The sequence below is a fragment of the Myiozetetes cayanensis genome, unplaced genomic scaffold (genome assembly GCF_022539395.1).
Source record: "Myiozetetes cayanensis isolate MyiCay16 unplaced genomic scaffold, myiCay2020 scf16, whole genome shotgun sequence".
Lineage (NCBI taxonomy): Eukaryota > Metazoa > Chordata > Aves > Passeriformes > Tyrannidae > Myiozetetes > Myiozetetes cayanensis.
In genome coordinates, this window is record NW_026087270.1 from 14,303,809 (window position 1) to 14,323,421 (window position 19,613).

The 19,613-nt window shown below is 43.3% G+C and overlaps 1 protein-coding gene across 2 annotated transcripts in view; it reads right to left on the reverse strand.

Moving 5' to 3' along the window:
• GAN (gigaxonin) overlaps positions 1–19,613 on the reverse strand; it is a 28,537-nt gene that overhangs the window by 4,537 nt on the left and 4,387 nt on the right. The window contains exons 2-9 of one of the 2 annotated variants that reach the window (XM_050311174.1): positions 10,389–10,503; positions 9,182–9,532; positions 8,509–8,726; positions 7,573–7,694; positions 6,975–7,087; positions 5,710–5,859; positions 5,252–5,388; positions 4,633–4,761 (exon numbers count right to left, since the gene is read on the reverse strand). In XM_050311174.1, coding sequence (XP_050167131.1) covers positions 4,633–4,761; positions 5,252–5,388; positions 5,710–5,859; positions 6,975–7,087; positions 7,573–7,694; positions 8,509–8,726; positions 9,182–9,532; positions 10,389–10,503 — 1,335 coding nt within the window. Of the gene's footprint in view, positions 1–4,632; positions 4,762–5,251; positions 5,389–5,709; positions 5,860–6,974; positions 7,088–7,572; positions 7,695–8,508; positions 8,727–9,181; positions 9,533–10,388; positions 10,504–19,613 lie in introns of those variants that run through there. The other variant, XM_050311175.1, reaches the window with a different exon arrangement.

Genomic DNA, 19,613 nt, shown 5'->3' on the forward strand with positions numbered 1-19,613 from the left:
ACTCGTGCGTACTTCCCCGGGATGGCTCCACTCAAACCGAGTCCAAGAGGAGCAGGGGGAAGGCAAAGCACCACCCTAACCATGGCCAGAAGTGATTGCTCAGGAGCTGAAATGTGCTTCCCCTCAAATTTAAAAAGGGAAGGAATCCTGATTTTTCTCCCCACTCTTAAAGTGATATAAACCAAATGATCCATCCCCACTGCTGTAATGAACCTGCAGGGTGGTACCTGCTTTATGTCCACGTGGGAAGTAAGTAAAGGTGTGATACAGAACCAACATATTCCAGATATATAACAACCTCAAGCTCATCCCAGCTGGGAAAGGAGGCCTGCAAAGGAATGGAAATCAGTGTTCCTCTCATCTGACAGTGCATCAGGCAGTGTTCTCATTACATCTGCATAAGCACTTGCTTTTAATGAAATTCCAGCACACTGAATAATCTTGCTCATTACACATACTGTGTTACAAGATTATTTAGTTTACTACTTATAGACTGCTGAAAGCTTTTCCTTATTTTTATGATGTTCCGGCAGCAAAAAGAATATTTTAAAGGAGTTTTTGCCACGTGCTGCTTCTGAACAAGTACCTCTCACTTTCATCCCCCTTAATACCTGCAAATTTTCATCATTCTTTTTGGAATCATGAAAAGAAGGAAGAAATCCTACCTCATTTACAGACCACCAGCAAAAGGCAGTTGGACTATTCCTAGGGACAGAGCTCCACCAGCAGCTCTTGCAAAGAATCCTGAAGCCAATTTGGGCTCTGTTAAACATTTCCAACTATCTACACTGAAAAGAAAAAACCCAAGTGTGTACAGACATCACCCAATTCTCCACACGCCTACGTGATGCAAGAAAGTATATTATAAATTATCAACTCTGGCAGAAGGAAAGATTGACCCACCAAGGTCTTGAGTTAAGACTTCCTGCTTTTTATGGAGTAAAGACACTGGACCACTGAGTGAAGGATACCTTTACATCTCCATCCTCTACTTTCACATTTATTAAGTCTGTTTTTAGCTTGATCAATATTTTAACAAACAGGATACAATGCAAACAAAGCTCAGTTTTTTGGGGAAAAAAAAAATCCACATCCTGACAAAGCCCTGCAGTCTGATGTATTTTCTATCTTTGGTTCACTTACATTCACTCATGCACATGACTCTAAAGACAGGCTGACAAAACATTTATTAACTGAAAAACCTCGGTTACAGCAGCACTTCAAATATGAGAATTATTTTCTCTATTATCCTGTTCCACATTTCACGTGGATGTTACTATTCTGTCTCACTTCATTTATTTTACTACTTGTTTATACAGCACAGCTTAACAGGAGTCTCAGTGTTTATTTTTTTGGTAGTGTGAAGATCTCAGCACATCCCCAGCCTTTAGAAAACTCTGTGTCACAGTTTAGAATAACAATTTTGAAAGGCTGCATGCTGTGAGTTATTCTGGAGTAAGTTACTGTCAAAGTAAACAACATTAAACAAGTTCAGCCCTTTAATCCAATTTAAGCCAGAATTATGGCAGCTTACAGGAATTAATATGTTTATATGCTGCTGTAAGTACATGCTTAGACATACACACTGGAGTAGAACCTGTAAGTCAGGCACCCCCAGGCTCTGGATGCCTGGGGTGGTGCTGCCCCCGTGCTCTTTGCCAGGGAAACCTGAGGCACACATGGAAATCCACGCAGATGACCCAGGTGTGCACTGCTGCACATCCCTGAAACCCAACAGTACCCAGTGGTTCAACTCACAGCACAAGTTCTCTCCATTCAAAGAGAACAGGATGCAGTTCTGCACTTCAAAACAGCTGGAAAAGCCCGGAGCTTGTTACAAAGTACAGAATATTGATATGTAACCATTAAAAACCCACCGTGAGTTTTGGTTGGAGACTGTTGGAACTGATGTGCTCTGATTCTGACCCTCTGCTGCTAAACCACCTTGCAAACATATTCCTCCTTTCCATAAATCTGTTAAACCCAGCACTTCTAAATTTCTGCCAGTAACATGCACATACATTCTCGATGTGACATTTCAGCTCTGACAGTTCCAGTGTTATTCCATCACTATAACTACAAAATTGTGTGTGTGCTGTGAAGTCTGAGGGTTCATATCCTTCACTGAGAGAGGTTGCCCACCTGTGGTAATGTCTGTGGCATCACCTGTGCTTTACTCCTGAGTACTGATGCACAGCAGAGCATGTGCAATTGCTAAACTCATCAAACACACACATTAGTACTCAGCATAAAGTTTTCACAAACTTAAGAAAAGCATGTTGTATTTATTTTGAGTGAAGTAAGAGCATTTAGATTTGTTTTCTGCTATTTCTCAATCAGCCCAGGAAATAACACCCTCACATCTTCCAGAGAGTCAATTTGCTTTCATGGGATATTCATGAAACACTATTTTAATAAATTTAAGATCATTTTCCAGATGCAATGTTACTTCAGAAAAGAATATTGGACAACAATGTACTTTGTCTCAGCACTGGGCAGGCAGAAATATTTGCTAACTGCAGTTTGAAGGGAAGTCCCTTTCTGGCCATTTTCTCTCTTTTCCACATAGTTACAACTGCTCAGGTGTCACAGTCACTGCCACAGCCCCCCTGAAAGGCACCCACCTGCACAGATCTCTGAGGGTGTGGAAACCTGGGATAGCTGGCAGACCCCTGGAGCTGAGTGCTGGAATGTAACACAGGGACACTGCACCCTCTTCTGGCTGCAGCTCCCCTTGTGCCTCTCGGGGCTGAACTGAGACATTCCAAACACTGGGAGCACAATCCCCAGCCAGCAGGGCCATCCCAGCCTTCCCTGGTCCCCAGTCTCCAAAGGAACACCCACACCCCGTGCCTTGCCTGCAGCACAGGCACACACTTAAGCTGAGTTTTACATTTCCAGGCTCAGATCCTGCCGTGGCAGAGCAAAAAGGCAGATGTGAACATCCTATCTCCCCGTGGGCCTCCTCCAGCAGCTCCTCCTGCTGCTCCCTCCCGGCCCCTGAGCCGGCACAGCCCTCACCCCACACACCCAGCACACGGGGAGGGGAGCAGAGCAGCTGGATTTTCACCACGATTTTATTTGCACCCTGTAACCCCTCGGGGATGCCCCCGAGCACAGACACGAGCACAGCACACCGTGCAGGGCTGGGTGCTGCTGTCAGCAGGTGGCACCACGGACTCACCTGCAGCACCAAGGCTGCAACCCCAGGGGTTCCCAAACTACCCTTCCAAGACAGCTCACCCTTTATCAGCCAGAGGGACAGGTTTACCAGTCACTGGTGAGGAATCATGAGCTATAACCTTCTGAAGAACAGAATCAGCCCGGAAATATTGCAAGGGAATCGGCTAAAAATAGCAAGTAGGAGAGAGGGGAGAACTTCTTTCCAGAATTCTTTTCCTTTCAAAGACCTCTTTCAAAAATGTTAATAAACTTTCAGCATTTCCCCACCCCCACAGGGCTAGAAAACACTAGGGAGCATCAGCAGCAATAGCCTCTCTTATCTGTCTGCTTCCGATATCCACTTGAAAGGATGTTTTTCTCTAGCCTCATTTGATTACAGCTAGTTTAGACATCACTTTGAACAACACAGAAGACCTCTTCATGCAGAAATTAGTCTCCTTACAACTGCATCTTGCAAGAAAATTACATAATGAATTTACATCTACTATTCTATTTTTGTGTCCTTTTATACAGGTCACTGTCATAAATCAGACTTGATCTTCTAATAAAGACATGCTCATCTTCTCCACCGTCAACAAGCCTTGAAACATCTGACCACAAAGTCTTTTTTTCAATTTAGTTTATAAAAGAGAACCATCCAATTTACAGTCATATGCAAGAAAAAAGTTGCTGAAGGAACCAAAGCTTGTCTTATGACTGCAGAATAAGGTGACTACACAAAAAAACCTGTCCAAGGTAACATTTTGAAGAGTTATCGTGTGTAATAAGGTGGATTACACCACCAGAGCCAAGAGGTAACAAATGGAGCAACTGGAAGCAGATTCAAAACAAAGAGGAGGAGATCAGCCACCCAGTATGTGCAGGTGGCTGTGGGATGTACAGCATCCATAGTGCCTTTCCCGGGGCAAAACCAGGAAAAAATCAGCTAAAAATGCTTGGAGCAAAAATGCATGGAATTTCTTATCCCTACCTCAGGAATTCCCTAAGCTGCAAATCCCTGGAGATAGGACTGGATCATGAAGAAATAGCCCTGTACATACATACACCCCTGCATAGAATCCTGGAATTATTTAGGCTGGAAAACACCTTTAATAAGCACTCCCAAGAAGCCTTGGGCACCAGCACAGGTAGGACCAGCAGTGCCCTGCACTGGGGAAATTGCAGAGTGCAGGGGAAGAACCACAAACTGCCTGTATGACCAAGGGCTTGTCCTGTTCAGGGGCACTCAAGACTGACAATGCTGGCCCAGGGCTTCAGGCTTGGTATGTTAAAGGGTAAAGCCACTGCTGGACCTTCAGTAACAGCCAAACTGGGTCATAAAAACCAAAATGAGCAACAGAGAGACACAGCGCAGACCTAACATGCTTTGAAAGGCTGGAGCAACAGTGGGGGAACAAGCAGAAGACTGTGAGGCGTGTACTTTCCATGTTCAGAGCTGCAGCCAGTTACCTTTTAAACTCATCATGATAAAATTCAGATTTGCAGGTCACCATCTCACTGGCTTGGCTGTCATCACGACTCCTGACTCCACCAAAGACATAGAGCTCAGAGGCAACTCCACAGGCCACTGCCCCAAATCTGAAAACCCAAATGAAAGAGAAAATATTAATGCAATATATAACAAAACCAGTTCACATAGCCTTCTGAACTTCCAACAATTCTTACTTTTTTATTTATGTACACACACACAGATCCCTTCTACATCCAACAAGATGAGTCATGGATGTGAATTGTAAGCACCTAATTCAGATCACATGAAACAGAAAAGCATTTACCTCTGAAAAAAATTCTGAGGTTCCAACTAAACTATTATTTCTAGTTTTCATTTTGCATCAAGGAAGTACTGCTTGTAACATTAGGAGTGTATTCCTACACCATCTGTATTTATTGCTTGGATGCTTCTCTTTTCCTCAGCCATGTGATAACTACAGGCCACCCTGACTCAGAAAGTGGTGGTGAAATTCATGGGCCATCTTCAGGGAGTCATCAGAGAAAGGACAATTTTCTTTCATCAGAGTCAGAAAAGGTTGTACACAGCAATCTGGTCCCCCCTTCCACTTTCACCCACCTCCTCTCTTTGAGAGGACAGATTGCTGTCCACTGCTGGGTCCTGGGGTCGTAGCACTCCACAGACTCAAAGAGTTTTCCATAGGAGCCTCCACCCATTGCATAGATTTTCTTCTTCATAGCTGCATAGCAGCCAATCTTATGGAAAAAAGAAAAAGCATATCTAAAATGACACACAAATGCACAGTACTGAGGGGCCCAAAACTAACTATACACACACACAGGCATTTGGGGTGCCTGCAGCACGTGTCAAACAATGCCAGGCACAACAATTCTCAGCCACAGTTTTCTTTTGGTTTATTAATAAAGAAGCTCTCTTTTCATTTTGAGATTATTTCTTACAGCTTCTACTTGAAGAAAAAAGTTAAAATATACATATTTATATATATATATATATATATACATCTGCATTGCCTGTTTAGCCATCAGTCATACAATAATATCCAATGCAGTCCTTACCTTCCTAACCATGGTCAAGTCTGGCTGCTTGGTCCAGGTCCGGCTATAAATATCATAGCTCTCCATAGAGATCAGCTCCCTTTCACCATCCTCACCTCCCAGAATATACAGAATTCCATCAATCTCTACCACACCAAAATTGTGCCGTGCCTAAGGGATACCAACAAAGCCAACGTTGTAAAATGTAACAGCCACGGCGAATAAATCAATGCAATCTTATTTTTCAGCACATCTGTCTGCAAAGTGCTACATTGGTATCATGCCTGGGGTTTGTTTTGGTTTGTTTTTTTTTTAATGGTGAAGCCCTAAACACCAGCATAAGATCGTTAATTTAATCAACTAAACTAAACAAAGGGTATTAAAAGAAAGAAAAAAAAAAAAAAAAAAAGAAAAGCAGAGCAGCAGAAGCCAAAGAGACCACACAGAAATCTAAGAACAGAGCTTGGCTCTATTTCAGTTTGCACAGTGATGGTCTCCACGATGAAGCCGTTGCTTTCAGATCTCTATAGCAGCCACATTCAGACTCATTATCTGTGCAAAAGCAGCTCCTCTATTTTGTATGTTTGGGCACACTCCCCTCAGTCCCACAGCAAACAGGAAACATCCCAATCATAGTCTTACTCTTAGTAGGCAGGGAACTTAATGCATCACAACTATAAATGTAGCCAAAACTACAAGCCTTTCCCAACCAGAGATTACAAAGAGGAAGATCCTGGGGCAAACAATTTCTTAATAAAAACACCCTGTGCTGATTTACAGAGATAAAATCACAGGTGTATTAAGGATATTATGTTTACAAACAACAAACTGTTAACTTTTTGATGGAATGTAAGTATGAAGAAGGAAGCATTAACTCAAACCAAACCTAAGTATGTCTGTGCAAGCCAAGTTCTGTATGTTGGCCAGTCCTCTGTCCATGTTTTCTGCACAGTCCGATCCCTTTGTCCATCTCAGAGTTCTCTTGTTTTAGAAGGCCAGCACACGCAGAACATTAAGTACACTACATGACTGATGCATTATGAAACTCCTGAAATTTTGTAGTTCATCTTACAGTTAGCTCTTCACCAACTGTTTAGTTTTTCCAGGTCCAGCAGTCAGCATCAGACCACAAGAACAACAACAGGATATAAAAGGAAGTCAGTCTGCAGCATGATTTCAAATGTGTAAGATGCGACTGAAGATTCAGAATAAAATTTTGCAGAAGAAAAGGAACATTTTTGCCAAAGTAAAAAACTTAAATCCCAACAGTTAGATAGAGATCTTGCCTCATGCATTGGTGGTAAGGAACTCCATGAATTGGTGTCTGGATCATATTTCTCTCCAGAGCTTAGCGTTCCCTTGTTTTCATCCTGACCACCAAGCACAAATAAAAATCCCTCTGTAAAACAAAATGTAACATGATCTTAAGAACAGGACTCACACCTGTACACTGAGCAAGACAAGGTGACTGGTGAGCTGTATCCTGGAATTCACTGAGAGATTCACACCAGTCACAGGTCAGACTCTGGACTGGAGAAGGCAAAGCACAAACTTATATGTGACTCCAGTCTAGCCCTGCAGATACTGTTCAACAAATTCAGTGATGCAGCAACTAGAATTTACTTAACACATGAAATACTCCTGGAGAGACAGATGCAGCAGATTCCCACAAAACGTTGCAGGAATAGTGATTTTAAGACACTCGGATGACAGGGATTTTCACAGAATCAAGTACAGTTTTGGGCAGACAAAGGGGAAGCACGAAATAACCCCAGTGCAGTCAGTCTTAAAGAAAATATATTATTACAAGCTGTATCTCGGATTTTGAGGCACTGGTTAAGTTTTCATAATATTGACTTTAAAAAATACAAAGTTCCCCTTTACCTGCTGACAATACTCCATGATTGATCCTTGGAATACTCATAGGAGCAAGTTCAATCCAGAGCTGTCTATTGGGGTCATAAAGAGGACACATACACCGCATCACTGAGGTTGGTTTCCGTGATCTGAACACAGGGTGGGGAGGGAACAAACAGAAACAGAAAGACAAGACAGAGTTTTACAAGTTCACTGTTAACACCTAGTGTCCAAAATTTGTTTGTTCACGGTTTCATGCACATTCATCACGTGTGGCACTGCCCTGGGTAAGGAGAAGACCCGCAAACCAAACATGTAAATTGAGTTTGTCCAGACTGGAGACAAAAAGCAGCTCCCTTCGCTCCTACTGTACCTTCCTGCACCTCTTTTTATGAACTTTGAACAGCTAAAAACAGCTGACAGAGTGCATTATTTGAGTAAAGTGATTCACAAACTGACATGCAAAATGTTATCTGAGTGGTTTACTACACTTCTATGAAGAGCTAACATCTAAATGCTAAATTTATTTAAACAGGACAGAACCTTCCCCCCCTGCTGCAGGGGCTACTCAAGAGTAGAAAGGGATTATTGTGTAGAACAGGAATTTTCATCTGGCAGCTCAGATGCACTGATAACAACTTGGTTTTTTGAACCACAGCTATTCTGAACAAAACAGTTAAAGCACAAGTTCGCTGCATTAGTTTTGCTATAGATGTTTCTCAGACCTTCAGAAAGGTGTTTCTCCAACGTCCTGTGCTGAACAAACATCCCACTCTCAGTTTACTACATGTTGAACGTCAGAAACAAAAATAACCATTTACTGCTGGATCATTCCCAGAGGTATTTCAGCTGCCCAACCTAAACCAAACTGACAGAGCAGAGGGTGCACATGTTCTGCCCACGCTGTGTTTCAGGTTGCCATGAGCTCCAGGCACCGGCTCTGCGATGCCACTGCACACTTACACTCGCTCCTCTCCCCCCACGGTCACGATGCACTCAGAGTAGCCCCGGGGCTTGAAGGAGGCCAGCATGGCCTCTCCCTGCTGGGGGGGTGTCAGGGGGATGTTGTTGCACTCCTTGACGATCTCCCGCACCAGCGGCTCGCTCATCATCTGCTCCCGTAAATACGCCGCGTCCAGGCCCGACACCCACACTGCCGACATGACATCCTTCATGTGAACCTGAGGGGACAGAGGGAGGCCAGGGAATCACCCACCCTGCACACAACAGCACCCAGGCACCCGTGTGTACAGCTGCTTCTGTATTTATCAAACACTTCAGAGTTCTTGATACTTGGCAGTAATAAACTGCACAGTGCAACGTTACTAGGAAAATGCAGCGAGTCCTCAAAGTTTCTCTTTCTCTCCACGAAAACAAGACTCTATCATTAAATGCCAAAATGGTGCTTTTTTTTCTTACTGCCTATCAAATAATAAAGGCAGCAGATGATGTATCACCCACAGCACTTCCACCCTTTTACTGCAGTCCCATGGTCTGCATTTCAGGCAAAATTCAATTAATTCCGTAAGTGCAAGATCAGTCCTGAAAGCAACAGGCCTATTACAAGTTCCCACTGATTAGAACAAACACTCCCATCTGCACCACATTCAAAATACAAACATTTGGATGTCCTGACCTTTCTGGATTCTGAATCATGAGAAATCCACCTAATCACCGCTTCAAAGACGTATCTTTCGTTTCCAACATTGAGCTTTTCCATCGACAGCACTTCTTTCAGTTTTTGAGGAGTCAGTTCCAAGAATTCCTCTGTGCTGCTGACATCTCGAAAGTGAGTTTCCAGATACTCTGAGGCAAGGTAGTGAACATGATGCAAACAATAGTGCAGTGCAAAGTCCCGAATACCAATACAGTTCTCAGCAGCTATGCAACCTTCTAAAAACTCACAGCAGAGAGTTTTTAAGTCTGTAAGCAGCAGGAGATCAGCTGCCTGTACCACATCTTGGATAGTTTCTTCATTTAGCCTGATCTGCAAGAATTAATTTAGAAGTTATAGCTACTATCACTCATTTGTTCCATGACATGCCCGCATTCATTACCCTCAATCTCAGTGGCTGAAAAATGGAGCATTAATGCCAGTGTAAAAATCAGGAGAAACTGATATGACTGCTACCCCTTTACAAGTGAACACAGGGATGGAAAGGCATTTGCTTGGCAGAAGGTGTCGAGCAGAATTTTGCGCCTGAAGAAACCAACCATAAAATTGTTCATCTCATCTGGGAACCTAAGACGAGTTTTGCTGCAACACATAAATAATTTTTTCTTTAAAATGCATGTCCAGAAAAGAATTTCAAGCCACATCTGCCTTTTCTTTTCCTGCTGAAAGTTAACACTCGTTCAGCAACATCAGTCTGGTTCCAAATAAAGTGGACACACCGACTTTAATTCCTGCCAAGGCTCCTGGCCCGCAGATCTGAGGGGGACAGTGACAAGAGGCCAGACAGGTGGGCACGAGGGGCACTGAGGGAGGACACCTGATGTACTCTTAACACCCAGGGATGGGGTCTCAAACTCTACCACCAAACCAGCTCTCTTTCACAGCTGACACAGACTCTGTGCTTTAAGGCAGGTCATTGAAGGTAGCCACCAATTTTAATACAAGCATTTGACGTTGACTCTAAATTTTAAAGTCTTCCTCAGCTGCACGAGACGAGCAGAGACAACTGCAGAGCCTGCTGCCTCTATTTCACATTCACAGCCCCACTCTGCAGGAGTTTCATCACAAAGCTTTAAACCTCAGCAGGTTTATCTTTCAGGATAGTGTTAAAACCTGAGTTATTCTGACAAATAGCCCAATTGCTGTCTAGTTCTTTTTAATACCATACCTGCCCGCTGAAGATGTAATCGAGTATCTCTTTCATGATATCAACGGATATCCCTTCCAGTTCAATCTTGTACGTGGAGCCATCATCCTTCGGAGGATTGTAATTCAGTTTTGTTCTAAGAGAGGAGACAAGAAAAAGAGAAAAGCTCAAAACCTGGGCACGGTTTGCTCTCAGTTTCCTGAAGAAACAAGCACTAGCTGTGGATCACTTAAGTTAGAGCAGGGATGTTAAAACCTTCCAGTGTGATGTGAAAACTGTCCCTTGAATCAGCACGGAAAGGATGTAGGTCTGGTCTCTGATATTGCTCATCACATTTCCAAACTGAACAAATACTTTAGCCCTGCAAGCCACCCAGGGCATCAAAGAGCCAAAGTGTTTTTTATCCCAGCTCATTCATCCCAAGCATTCAAAAACTTCACTCAGACCTTCCAACAGAACAGCAGCTCTGCTGACAGATGAAACACAAGAATTTGCTTTGATAAAGCTGGGAAAAACCCCCAAGCAAAACCAAACCCCCCATATATTTTACCAAGAAAGAAATAATTAGAGTGAGCAGATGTGATCAGAATATTCACTGGCAGCACAAATATTTGGACTGCATTACCATTTTGTGTAGTTTATGATGTTATCAGCCTAATGCTATGCCTGGCTGTAACCAAACCATGTGCTCAGAGTTGCAGGAAACAGCCCATGTGCTGCTCAGCAGAGCTTTAAATATTCATCTGCATCAGTGGACACCTCACTTATGAGCAATTCCTTTAAAAATACCAGGAACACCGTGACGTGCCTTTGAATAGCAAGGACAGGGACTGGGGGAAAAGATGGGGGAACTAATAATGACACAGCAGACACTTTGCTTTCCATCAGCTGTTTGTGCAAACACTTTTTCCAGGAAAGATAACTTTAAGTGTTCAAAAGTGAGCAGTGTCCACCAGTCTGGTGCAAGCAGCCACGAGAGCTAATGAAAGATCACTTTGAATGTCTCGTTTTCCACACTTCAGGCAATGAAAAATACATTATATAAAGACCAGAAAACTTGTTTCATTACTTCTCTGTGTGTTTATATATCTACATCTAAATCCCAGCACATAAAAGCCTTCAAAGCATTTTTACATTCATTCAAACATATTCTTAGATAAAATTAGTTTCTTAATGTGAAAAGTTGTGGCTTTGCTAAGCTGGAAGTGACCAGTTTGTCACAGTCTTCTGCTATCCATGCTCACACTAATACATAAATAGGACTTAGCTAAGGGCAGATTCTGCTTTACTTACTCATATCAGAACAAATTAAGTTTCTCACAAAATAAGCTACAACTCACATCAAGTAAAACCTGAGTCTGTAAGGAGCTATTTTTAAGTGTGAATAAGGATGGTAATTTTAGCCCTTTACTTAATCATGTCTGTGGTCTTGTCGTCCCTCTCCTACACTGCAGAACAGTTGGTGATGGAGGTGCTCAGCTCCTCTCAGTGTCTGTACAGCACAACTCACAATACAAACAACAACAACAACAGGGCATGGATTAGGAAATTGTTCATTTCCTAACACCTGGAAGGAGATTAGGAAAATTGGGTGACTCCCACTGAAGCACATGCTGCAATAGCAGGCACTGATTTACAACTTGTCAGTGTACAATTTCTAACCCAGACGCTCTTCTCCAGCAACACCAACAACGTGAACCTCAGCTCGAGCCACCCTGGCCCATGTGGAACGTGCACTTTTCCTGCCTGCAAACTCCAAAGGAAATGCAGATCATACAACACAGGGTTAAAGGCCTTTTCAACTCCAACACAGAGCAAAAGGCTTCTTCACACACATTTTCATTCAAACGAACCTCAGTTTTACTGCTACTACCACTCCATTTACACAAGTTTTAGGTTTCCTGGGATGAAACTGTTTTTTTCTTTTCATTTAACATAAAATAAATCAAGGTGTGCAGCATGTGACTTGCTGCAGCAGAAAAGAGAGGCAGTTGGATGGCACTTGGATCTCGCATGTGTCAGGTACCTGTGAGTAGCTGCTATGGTCAAACACAGCAGTGTCTACACAGAACCTGGACAGTCCAACACACTGTGGGGCATAAAACAGGCCCAAGGCATACAATAAACATGTTGATGCCAGCACTAATGGGGAGATTAGAGAAAGGACTAGTGCTATTTATCACTAACTTTCATCTTAGCATCACCTGCACACACCCAAGCTAAATCACCTCATTGCGTGGACTTTACTCTGACGCTTCCTGGTAACGAGAAAGTGTTGTTCAGAGTTTTTGGGTGTTATCAGGGCTAGATGTTCTAATTACTGTGTACTTTTTCAGGCATCAACAGTTGGTAATCCGAAAAGAAAGGACCCAGCCCCTGATGCAAGGCCAAAACACCAAGTCAAAGCAGAAAAATAACCTTGAGAACAAATCAAATTATTTCAGTTCCAGACACTCATATGGAGGGAAACATTCACCTTATGCAAATGCATCCCAGTTCAGACTAAGTTTTGCTCCTATCATGTGTCATGGGAAGCAATAGTTATCCATCTGTCACATGACTTTAATTTGTTGGTTAATAAGCCACCAGGTTATTTATTTTGGTACAAATACTTCTGAGCTATGACACGGGAGCCATTCCCAAAGGCAGCTGGAGGTGCTCCTTGTCATTCACGTCACGCACTGCAGGACAGCTACTGACTGCTGGGAAGAGGGAAAACGTGATGCAAGGGCATGTTATAACCAGGTTTGGGGCTGGAAAGGTGTAAGAAAGAAAATTGTGAGTCTAAGGAAAGAAAGCTGGATGGAATTGGAGGGCAAGGAGCTCTGTCTCCTCCTGCATCACCCAGCATCAGCTGCGACCTGCACCCACATCTCACAGCAAACTGAGGCCTGGGCACCTCTGTTATAACACAGAGAGAACGAGAACATTTCAAACCATGTTTGCTCCCAGGTCAGAAAGACAGTGGGCACATGGAGGAACACTTAACCCTGGTCCTCTATCAAATTCCACTTCAGAAAATAAGGTGCCAGATATGCTTAAGCAGAGGCTTCCCCACCTGTCAGCATCCCAGAAGGAGGATGCTTGTTTTCCACCACACTCTTCCTCAGGATGATTCACTCAGCCTGTGATTTGTGTGGCTGAAAGCTGGAAGTGGCAACTAGAAACTCAAGATGCAGAGAAGGGCCCAGCTGCAGCACAGCTGCTTCTGACACACGCATGTGACAGCTTCCCACTGTGGACAACATTCCTAATTACTTTAAAAGCACTCCAAGCCGCCAAACCACAGCAGAAAAGGCTGCCTTAATTCAGATGGAAGACCAGAACATCAAGATTTAGAAGGAAATAACCCCCCCAGCCAACCAGAAAACCCCTGAGCTGGGAGTGCAGCACAGCTGAAACACACATAGAGCTGGGGCAAATAAAACATGGCAACTTCTTCGTCCTGTTTTATCAAATAATTTCATTTTGAACAGCTTGACTCCATAGACGTTTTAAAACAATATTTTCCATTTTTTAATTAAGATCATCACCATAAGCTGAAATTGCCTCCAGTAACATAAACAGTGTTCTATAAATGCTCAACATCCACCCCAAACTCTTGTAGCTCCTCAGGAAAACTGCTTGGCACACAGAACACCTTGGGCAAGTGGCATCAGAACAACTGGGTTGATGTTGTGTTTTGATGTTGTCTGTGTGACAAATTTAGAATCTGCTGTTCCACATCACTTAAGGAATACAACCCTAATGAGTCATCTCAAATGACACCACATAAGGCAGAATGAGGAAAAAAATTCCAGTACCTCTTCTGTATGTGTAAGCAATATAAACAAGGTGAATTCTCAAAATGAAAACAGGGCTTCAGGACAGACGCTGATATTGCCAGAGTGACAATTCACGTCTAGTTGCATAAAACCAATTCAAACAGTAATAAAAACCTCCACAAACAAACAAAAAGCAAACCAACAGGTAAATTAAGACTGTCCACAGTTCTTGTTAAAATTCAGACGGCTCTTCCAACTTACTGTCACTTTAAAAGAGCAAAACAAAGAAAAACACAATCATCCTTTCAAGCGTACAGCCAAGTGCCTGTGACAGCACCAGACACTGGGATAGTTAAGATGAATGAGAATCACACTGAAAAAGAGTCCATGTGTCTGAAAACTTGGTTTTCTTACAGATGAAATTTTACAGAAGGGGAATAATAATTTTTAACAATCCAACCAGATCAAATAGTAAAGATAACAAAAATTCAAACAACAAACTCAGCTGCCACCAATAGCACTTGTTTTCCTGAGTCAGACGTAATTCTTATCTTTCAAATCTCTGCCTTGTTTGTGAACTGATAAGAAACTGGTGTGTTTTTACAATGGTGGCCTAAGTTATAAAGAGAACAACAAAACAACCCTTGGAATGCTTTAATCTTCGAGCGCTGCTATATCGGTACCTGAGCAGGTAAAGAAAACACCTGTCTGCAAAGACTGTGCCTGTGAGAGCGCTCCAGACCACAGACACCTCAGGCAGGTTTATACTTCCAGTGAGCAGCAACCCAAAGATCTGGGAAACAAGAGACAGACACTCCGGGCTTGACGCTTTGCAACACAAAAGTTTCACCTGCCCTGACGTCACCGCAGCTCACTGACCCACTTCCACAGCCACAGCAGGGTGTCAGGAGCCAGACTGCAGGAGCCAAGGGAGACACTCGGCTTTTGGAAAGCGGCTGCCCTCCCAAATTAATGATTTTGCTCCAGATTAACCGTAAGGGCTAGTCTGCACAAGCCCTGCCGGCATTGCCACACCAACAAACCTCAGGAGTGAAGCAGCAGAGCCACCCTTCCAAACCAGAGAGTAATAAAACTGGGGTTTGATGATAAATCCTTTACCTGCACCAGTGTTTCGGCCTTCTCTAGAGAGTATCAGCATTCTAAAATGAAGTTGCACCTCCAACAAATGTTTCCAGCAAAGACATGCACCAAACCTAAAACACACTCCCAAGGATGACTCAGTCCCAAAAATGGCAAGTGAGTACTTGGAGATTTTGCATCAGTAAGGAGAAAACTTTAAAAAATCTGCTTTTGATACACACAGAAGGCCAATTCAGTCTCCTCCTGGTCTGGGCTTCCTTATGCAGTTTTAAGTCTTTCAAGTACAAGCTTTCCATGTTAAATCTAATTAAGTCCAACGTAGGACTGACCATTTTAATGGTGAAGTTTTTCATGTGTCTGCCTTTCTCCCTGCAATATTTTCTCCCATGAAAGCCTGGTTCTCTCTACGTGCAAAAAAACCCCCCTTAATAATCACATTATTAAACAGGTCAGACATAAAAACATGATGCAGCAGTTCACTCCACCCACTTGCCATCCTCCAAAAAGGTATTTTACAACCAAATCAGAAGGTTTCCTTTGAGGTCGCACCCTGGCCTTTAGCACCACACATAAAAGCCAGTCTTCACCACACCCTGCAAAAGGTGCCAGCTCTCAGAGGATTCTGGCAATGCCTCTTCTGTGTCTCTCCTGTGTCTCCTTAAGATTATCTGGAACTGCAACCTCACATCTCAAGGCAAAGTAGTCCACCTAACAGCTCAGCACAAAAACCTGCAGAAGGTGCTTTGCTTGCTTTAAGAGAAACAAAAACCAGGAATAACCTAATTTTTTCATCTAGCAGCAAGTTTAAGTCAGGCAAAAAATGTGGCTTCCCCTCCTCTCCATGAGAAAGAGAACAAGGTGATTCCTTCAGCAGCAGCAGCAGCACAGGGGACACGTACAGGGCTCAAGGGCTTTGCTCAATGAAGAGCTTGTTTACCCTGAAAATCTGAAATTACTCTGATTACACTGAGCTCATCCAGAGCTAGATTGTAATCTAAATTGGAAATCTACCCTCCACCAGCGTGTCTTGCCTCAACATGTGAGTTAGCCCTAAGTAGACAGAACACACACCCGACAAGCAGTGCCCAGGAACGGACCCTGGGAGCTTCTCAGCAGCACTGAGGACCTGCCTCAGTGCTCAGTTCACTCTGGGTTTCTTTAGCCAAGCTGGAAAACAACCAACCAACTGTACCAGCTGAGTTTACAAACAAGTCGAACACAAGCAACCCAGATGAGCTGCTGGGCATCCCTGGCTCATGTCAAGCACCTCATGCACAGCACAAAGCACAGCTGGGTACGTGGCTGAGCAGACCTGGTTCAGCAGTGGTTGTTCATCCATGAGGTACCTTCCTGTGGCAGAAACACCTGCCATTGGATTTCAAAAGGTGGGGTTGGGGGGGGGGTTTATTTCGTTTTTAAACAGTGGGAAAAAAAATATCTAATCCCTGTTCCTCTCTGGGCAGCAGGCTGGGTCACATGGATCACTCAGAGCCCCTCCTGAACGAAACCTGTACCATACTGATGGCATTTGATGGCTCCACATGACACTCGAGTCCATTCACCACATTGATGATTTCCAGCAGTGCTACACCTATTGGGCAGGATTTCTTGGAATTGCAAAGGAAGACATTTCTGGAATAGAGTTTTAAACCATGAAATGAACAGTGTCTTACTTGAAAATACATCTCCTTTCAAATTAACTCTGCTTTTAAACTTGTTAAAAATGCTTTCTTAGAAGAAACAAGTGCAGTACCATACTCATGGTGTTAAGCTTATAATTAAACACATTTAAGAAATGCAGTGCTGTGTAGTGTGTCTCTAACAACCCAAACATTCCTGTGACTTACTAATATCATTATTTGAAAGAACACCAATGAACCTGCTGAGAAAAGCTGTATTAGACAAGTTTTTATACCTCACGTATCCTTGCAGCCCATTGGAGAAATTAGCACCACATCAGAGGAAGATTTCCATAACTGCTGATAAGTATGAAGTGGAATGGACAAAATCAAAAGTACATGAGTAGCATTGTGGGACAGCTGGAAGATGTTTGGAATCCCAATGAGGGAGCCACCTGAACTCTGGATATGCTGAGAGCTGGAAAACACAGATCTGCAAGACTATCACAGAATGTGATGACACAGCCAAGAGGAAAAAGGAACCAGGAACACGGATTTCACCAGCACAGGAGTCTCCAGTGCAGGGTATGAGCCATGTCCATAAACAAGAGCTGCTCTAGGCAGCCTACATTGTTCAGGGGATGTAAACCAACACCCTGAGGACATAAACCAGCCACCAACCACATGGTATTAAGAACATATTTCCTTGATAGGCAACAAGCAAGCTGTCCTTAACAGTGATTTATTTTGTTTTCTTGGAAATATTAAGCAGGGACAAAGATCAAATACAGGAGACAAAGACAGGACTGGAGACTCCTCTGTGCACAGGTAACACTACACTGGTACTCAGCACCAGGATATAGGGAATAAGAGCCTGAACAGAGTGTGAAGAAACAAATCCTTCAAACCCTTAGTTACTTTTTCTATTTGTCAGCCCACACCAGGAAGAAGTTCCTTTTGTAACTGCAGATGAGACCAAAACAAACAAACAAAACAGAAAGAAAAAAAATACCCACCAAAGAAAAAAAAAATCAAAACACAAATCAAGCAGTTCAGACTCATCAACCCCAGATACATCGGCAGCTTCAGAGCGGCCCCGTTCCAGCCGTGAAACACATTTTAAACCAAGCAAGGAAAAATGCTAATAAAAAAAGGCTCTTTTAATAATAAAAGTTCTGCCAAACAAGGCAATTAATGCAGGTGTAAAGGCAACCTACAGAGTATAAATTACCCAGCCATCCCAAGCAGCTCCATCCTGCCACACCTTCCATCCCAACTCGCCTCTTACATCAGGCACTGGGATACAAAGGAAGGACAAGAAATTTCATCTCCAGTTCTCCTGGGTAAACAAGGTGCTCTGATTCCCAGTTCTCCCTTTGCCTGACGTGTAGCAGCAGCCCAACTGTATTATTTTTTTTTTATTTTATTATTTGGGGCTGGGTAAGAGCCTCATGGCTTCCTCCCTTCAGGCCATCTTTAGGGGCTTGTTGGAGCAGGAATAAAATTAACAACTCCCCACTCAAGCCTGGTATAGTGACTCCTAAATCCCTTTTGAAATCATAAACTTTTAACACACCTTTATCAGTGTTGCCCCTTAACTGCTTATCCAAACATAATACGTGTGTAGGCACTTCTGACTTGTGCCAGGCACAGAATTTCTGGCCAAGGCAACTATTTTGATTTATTGCCTCTCAAAGTTACAGAGACTTTACAACTCAGTTATCACTTAAACACAACAGGCAGCATTGCAATTCCATTTTTTAAAAATCAAAACCGAACCAAAATGATGCCTCATTTGAAAAACAGCTTTGAAAGTCGGGAAGCAAATTCTGGCCCGATCTGTTCCTGACTTCCTACTGCCAGGTCAGGCTGTAAAGCTCCCAGGAGGCTGCCAGGAACAAACTTCTCATAAGAAACCTTGAAGACAACACAGCTTTGGAGCCCTCCTCGAGAGTGCAGTTACCACAACACTGCCCTGCACACCCAGCGAAGAGGGAACCAGCCCTGGCACGAGCACAGAGCGATCCAGCTAAACCAGGGCTTGCTGATTGTGTTCCTGACTTCAGCACTCGTCCCAAATTGGAAAAAAGTTTTAAAACACCACAAAAGGTCTCTGTAGATGTCAATAAAAACAAAACAGGCACGAAGAAATTGGTAGAAGCTACAGGTCATGCACTGGCTTCCAGCTGACCTTGCTCCACGATATTTATTGTCCAACAGGTGTAACAAGAACTGCCCCGGCCCACTTCTCACCCCAGCACTCAGGGATGCTCCCAGACACTCACACAGGGATGCTGTCTCAGCAGGATGCCTTCAGGACAATTCCATATGCTTCAAGTGCCAGCACACAGAGGAAAGGGCAGGAGTTCAATGACAGGGGCACGTCCCACCACATCTCCATGGAAATCTGTTTCGGCACTGGCAGAGAGGTTATGATTTTGAGGCTGTGCAGGGTCTCACAAGGCCTGCAATGTTTTAGGGATGTCAGAAGGTTGAACAGCACAAGTGAGAAGATGCAAACGCTGTCGGGCTATTTCTGACCATAATCCATTTACAATTTACAGCTATTTACAAGTGCATGGAAAATAATGTGAACTTAACCTTGCATTTACATTCTCCTTTAGCTACATTATGCTTATCTGGAAGAAGATGAAAATAAGATTACTGGTCCATTAGTGAGTTCAAAAAGCCTTGGGGAACAGTATAGAGCACAAACAGCCATCTGTAATCTGTTCACACAGATGTGTGAAAATCAAAGACAA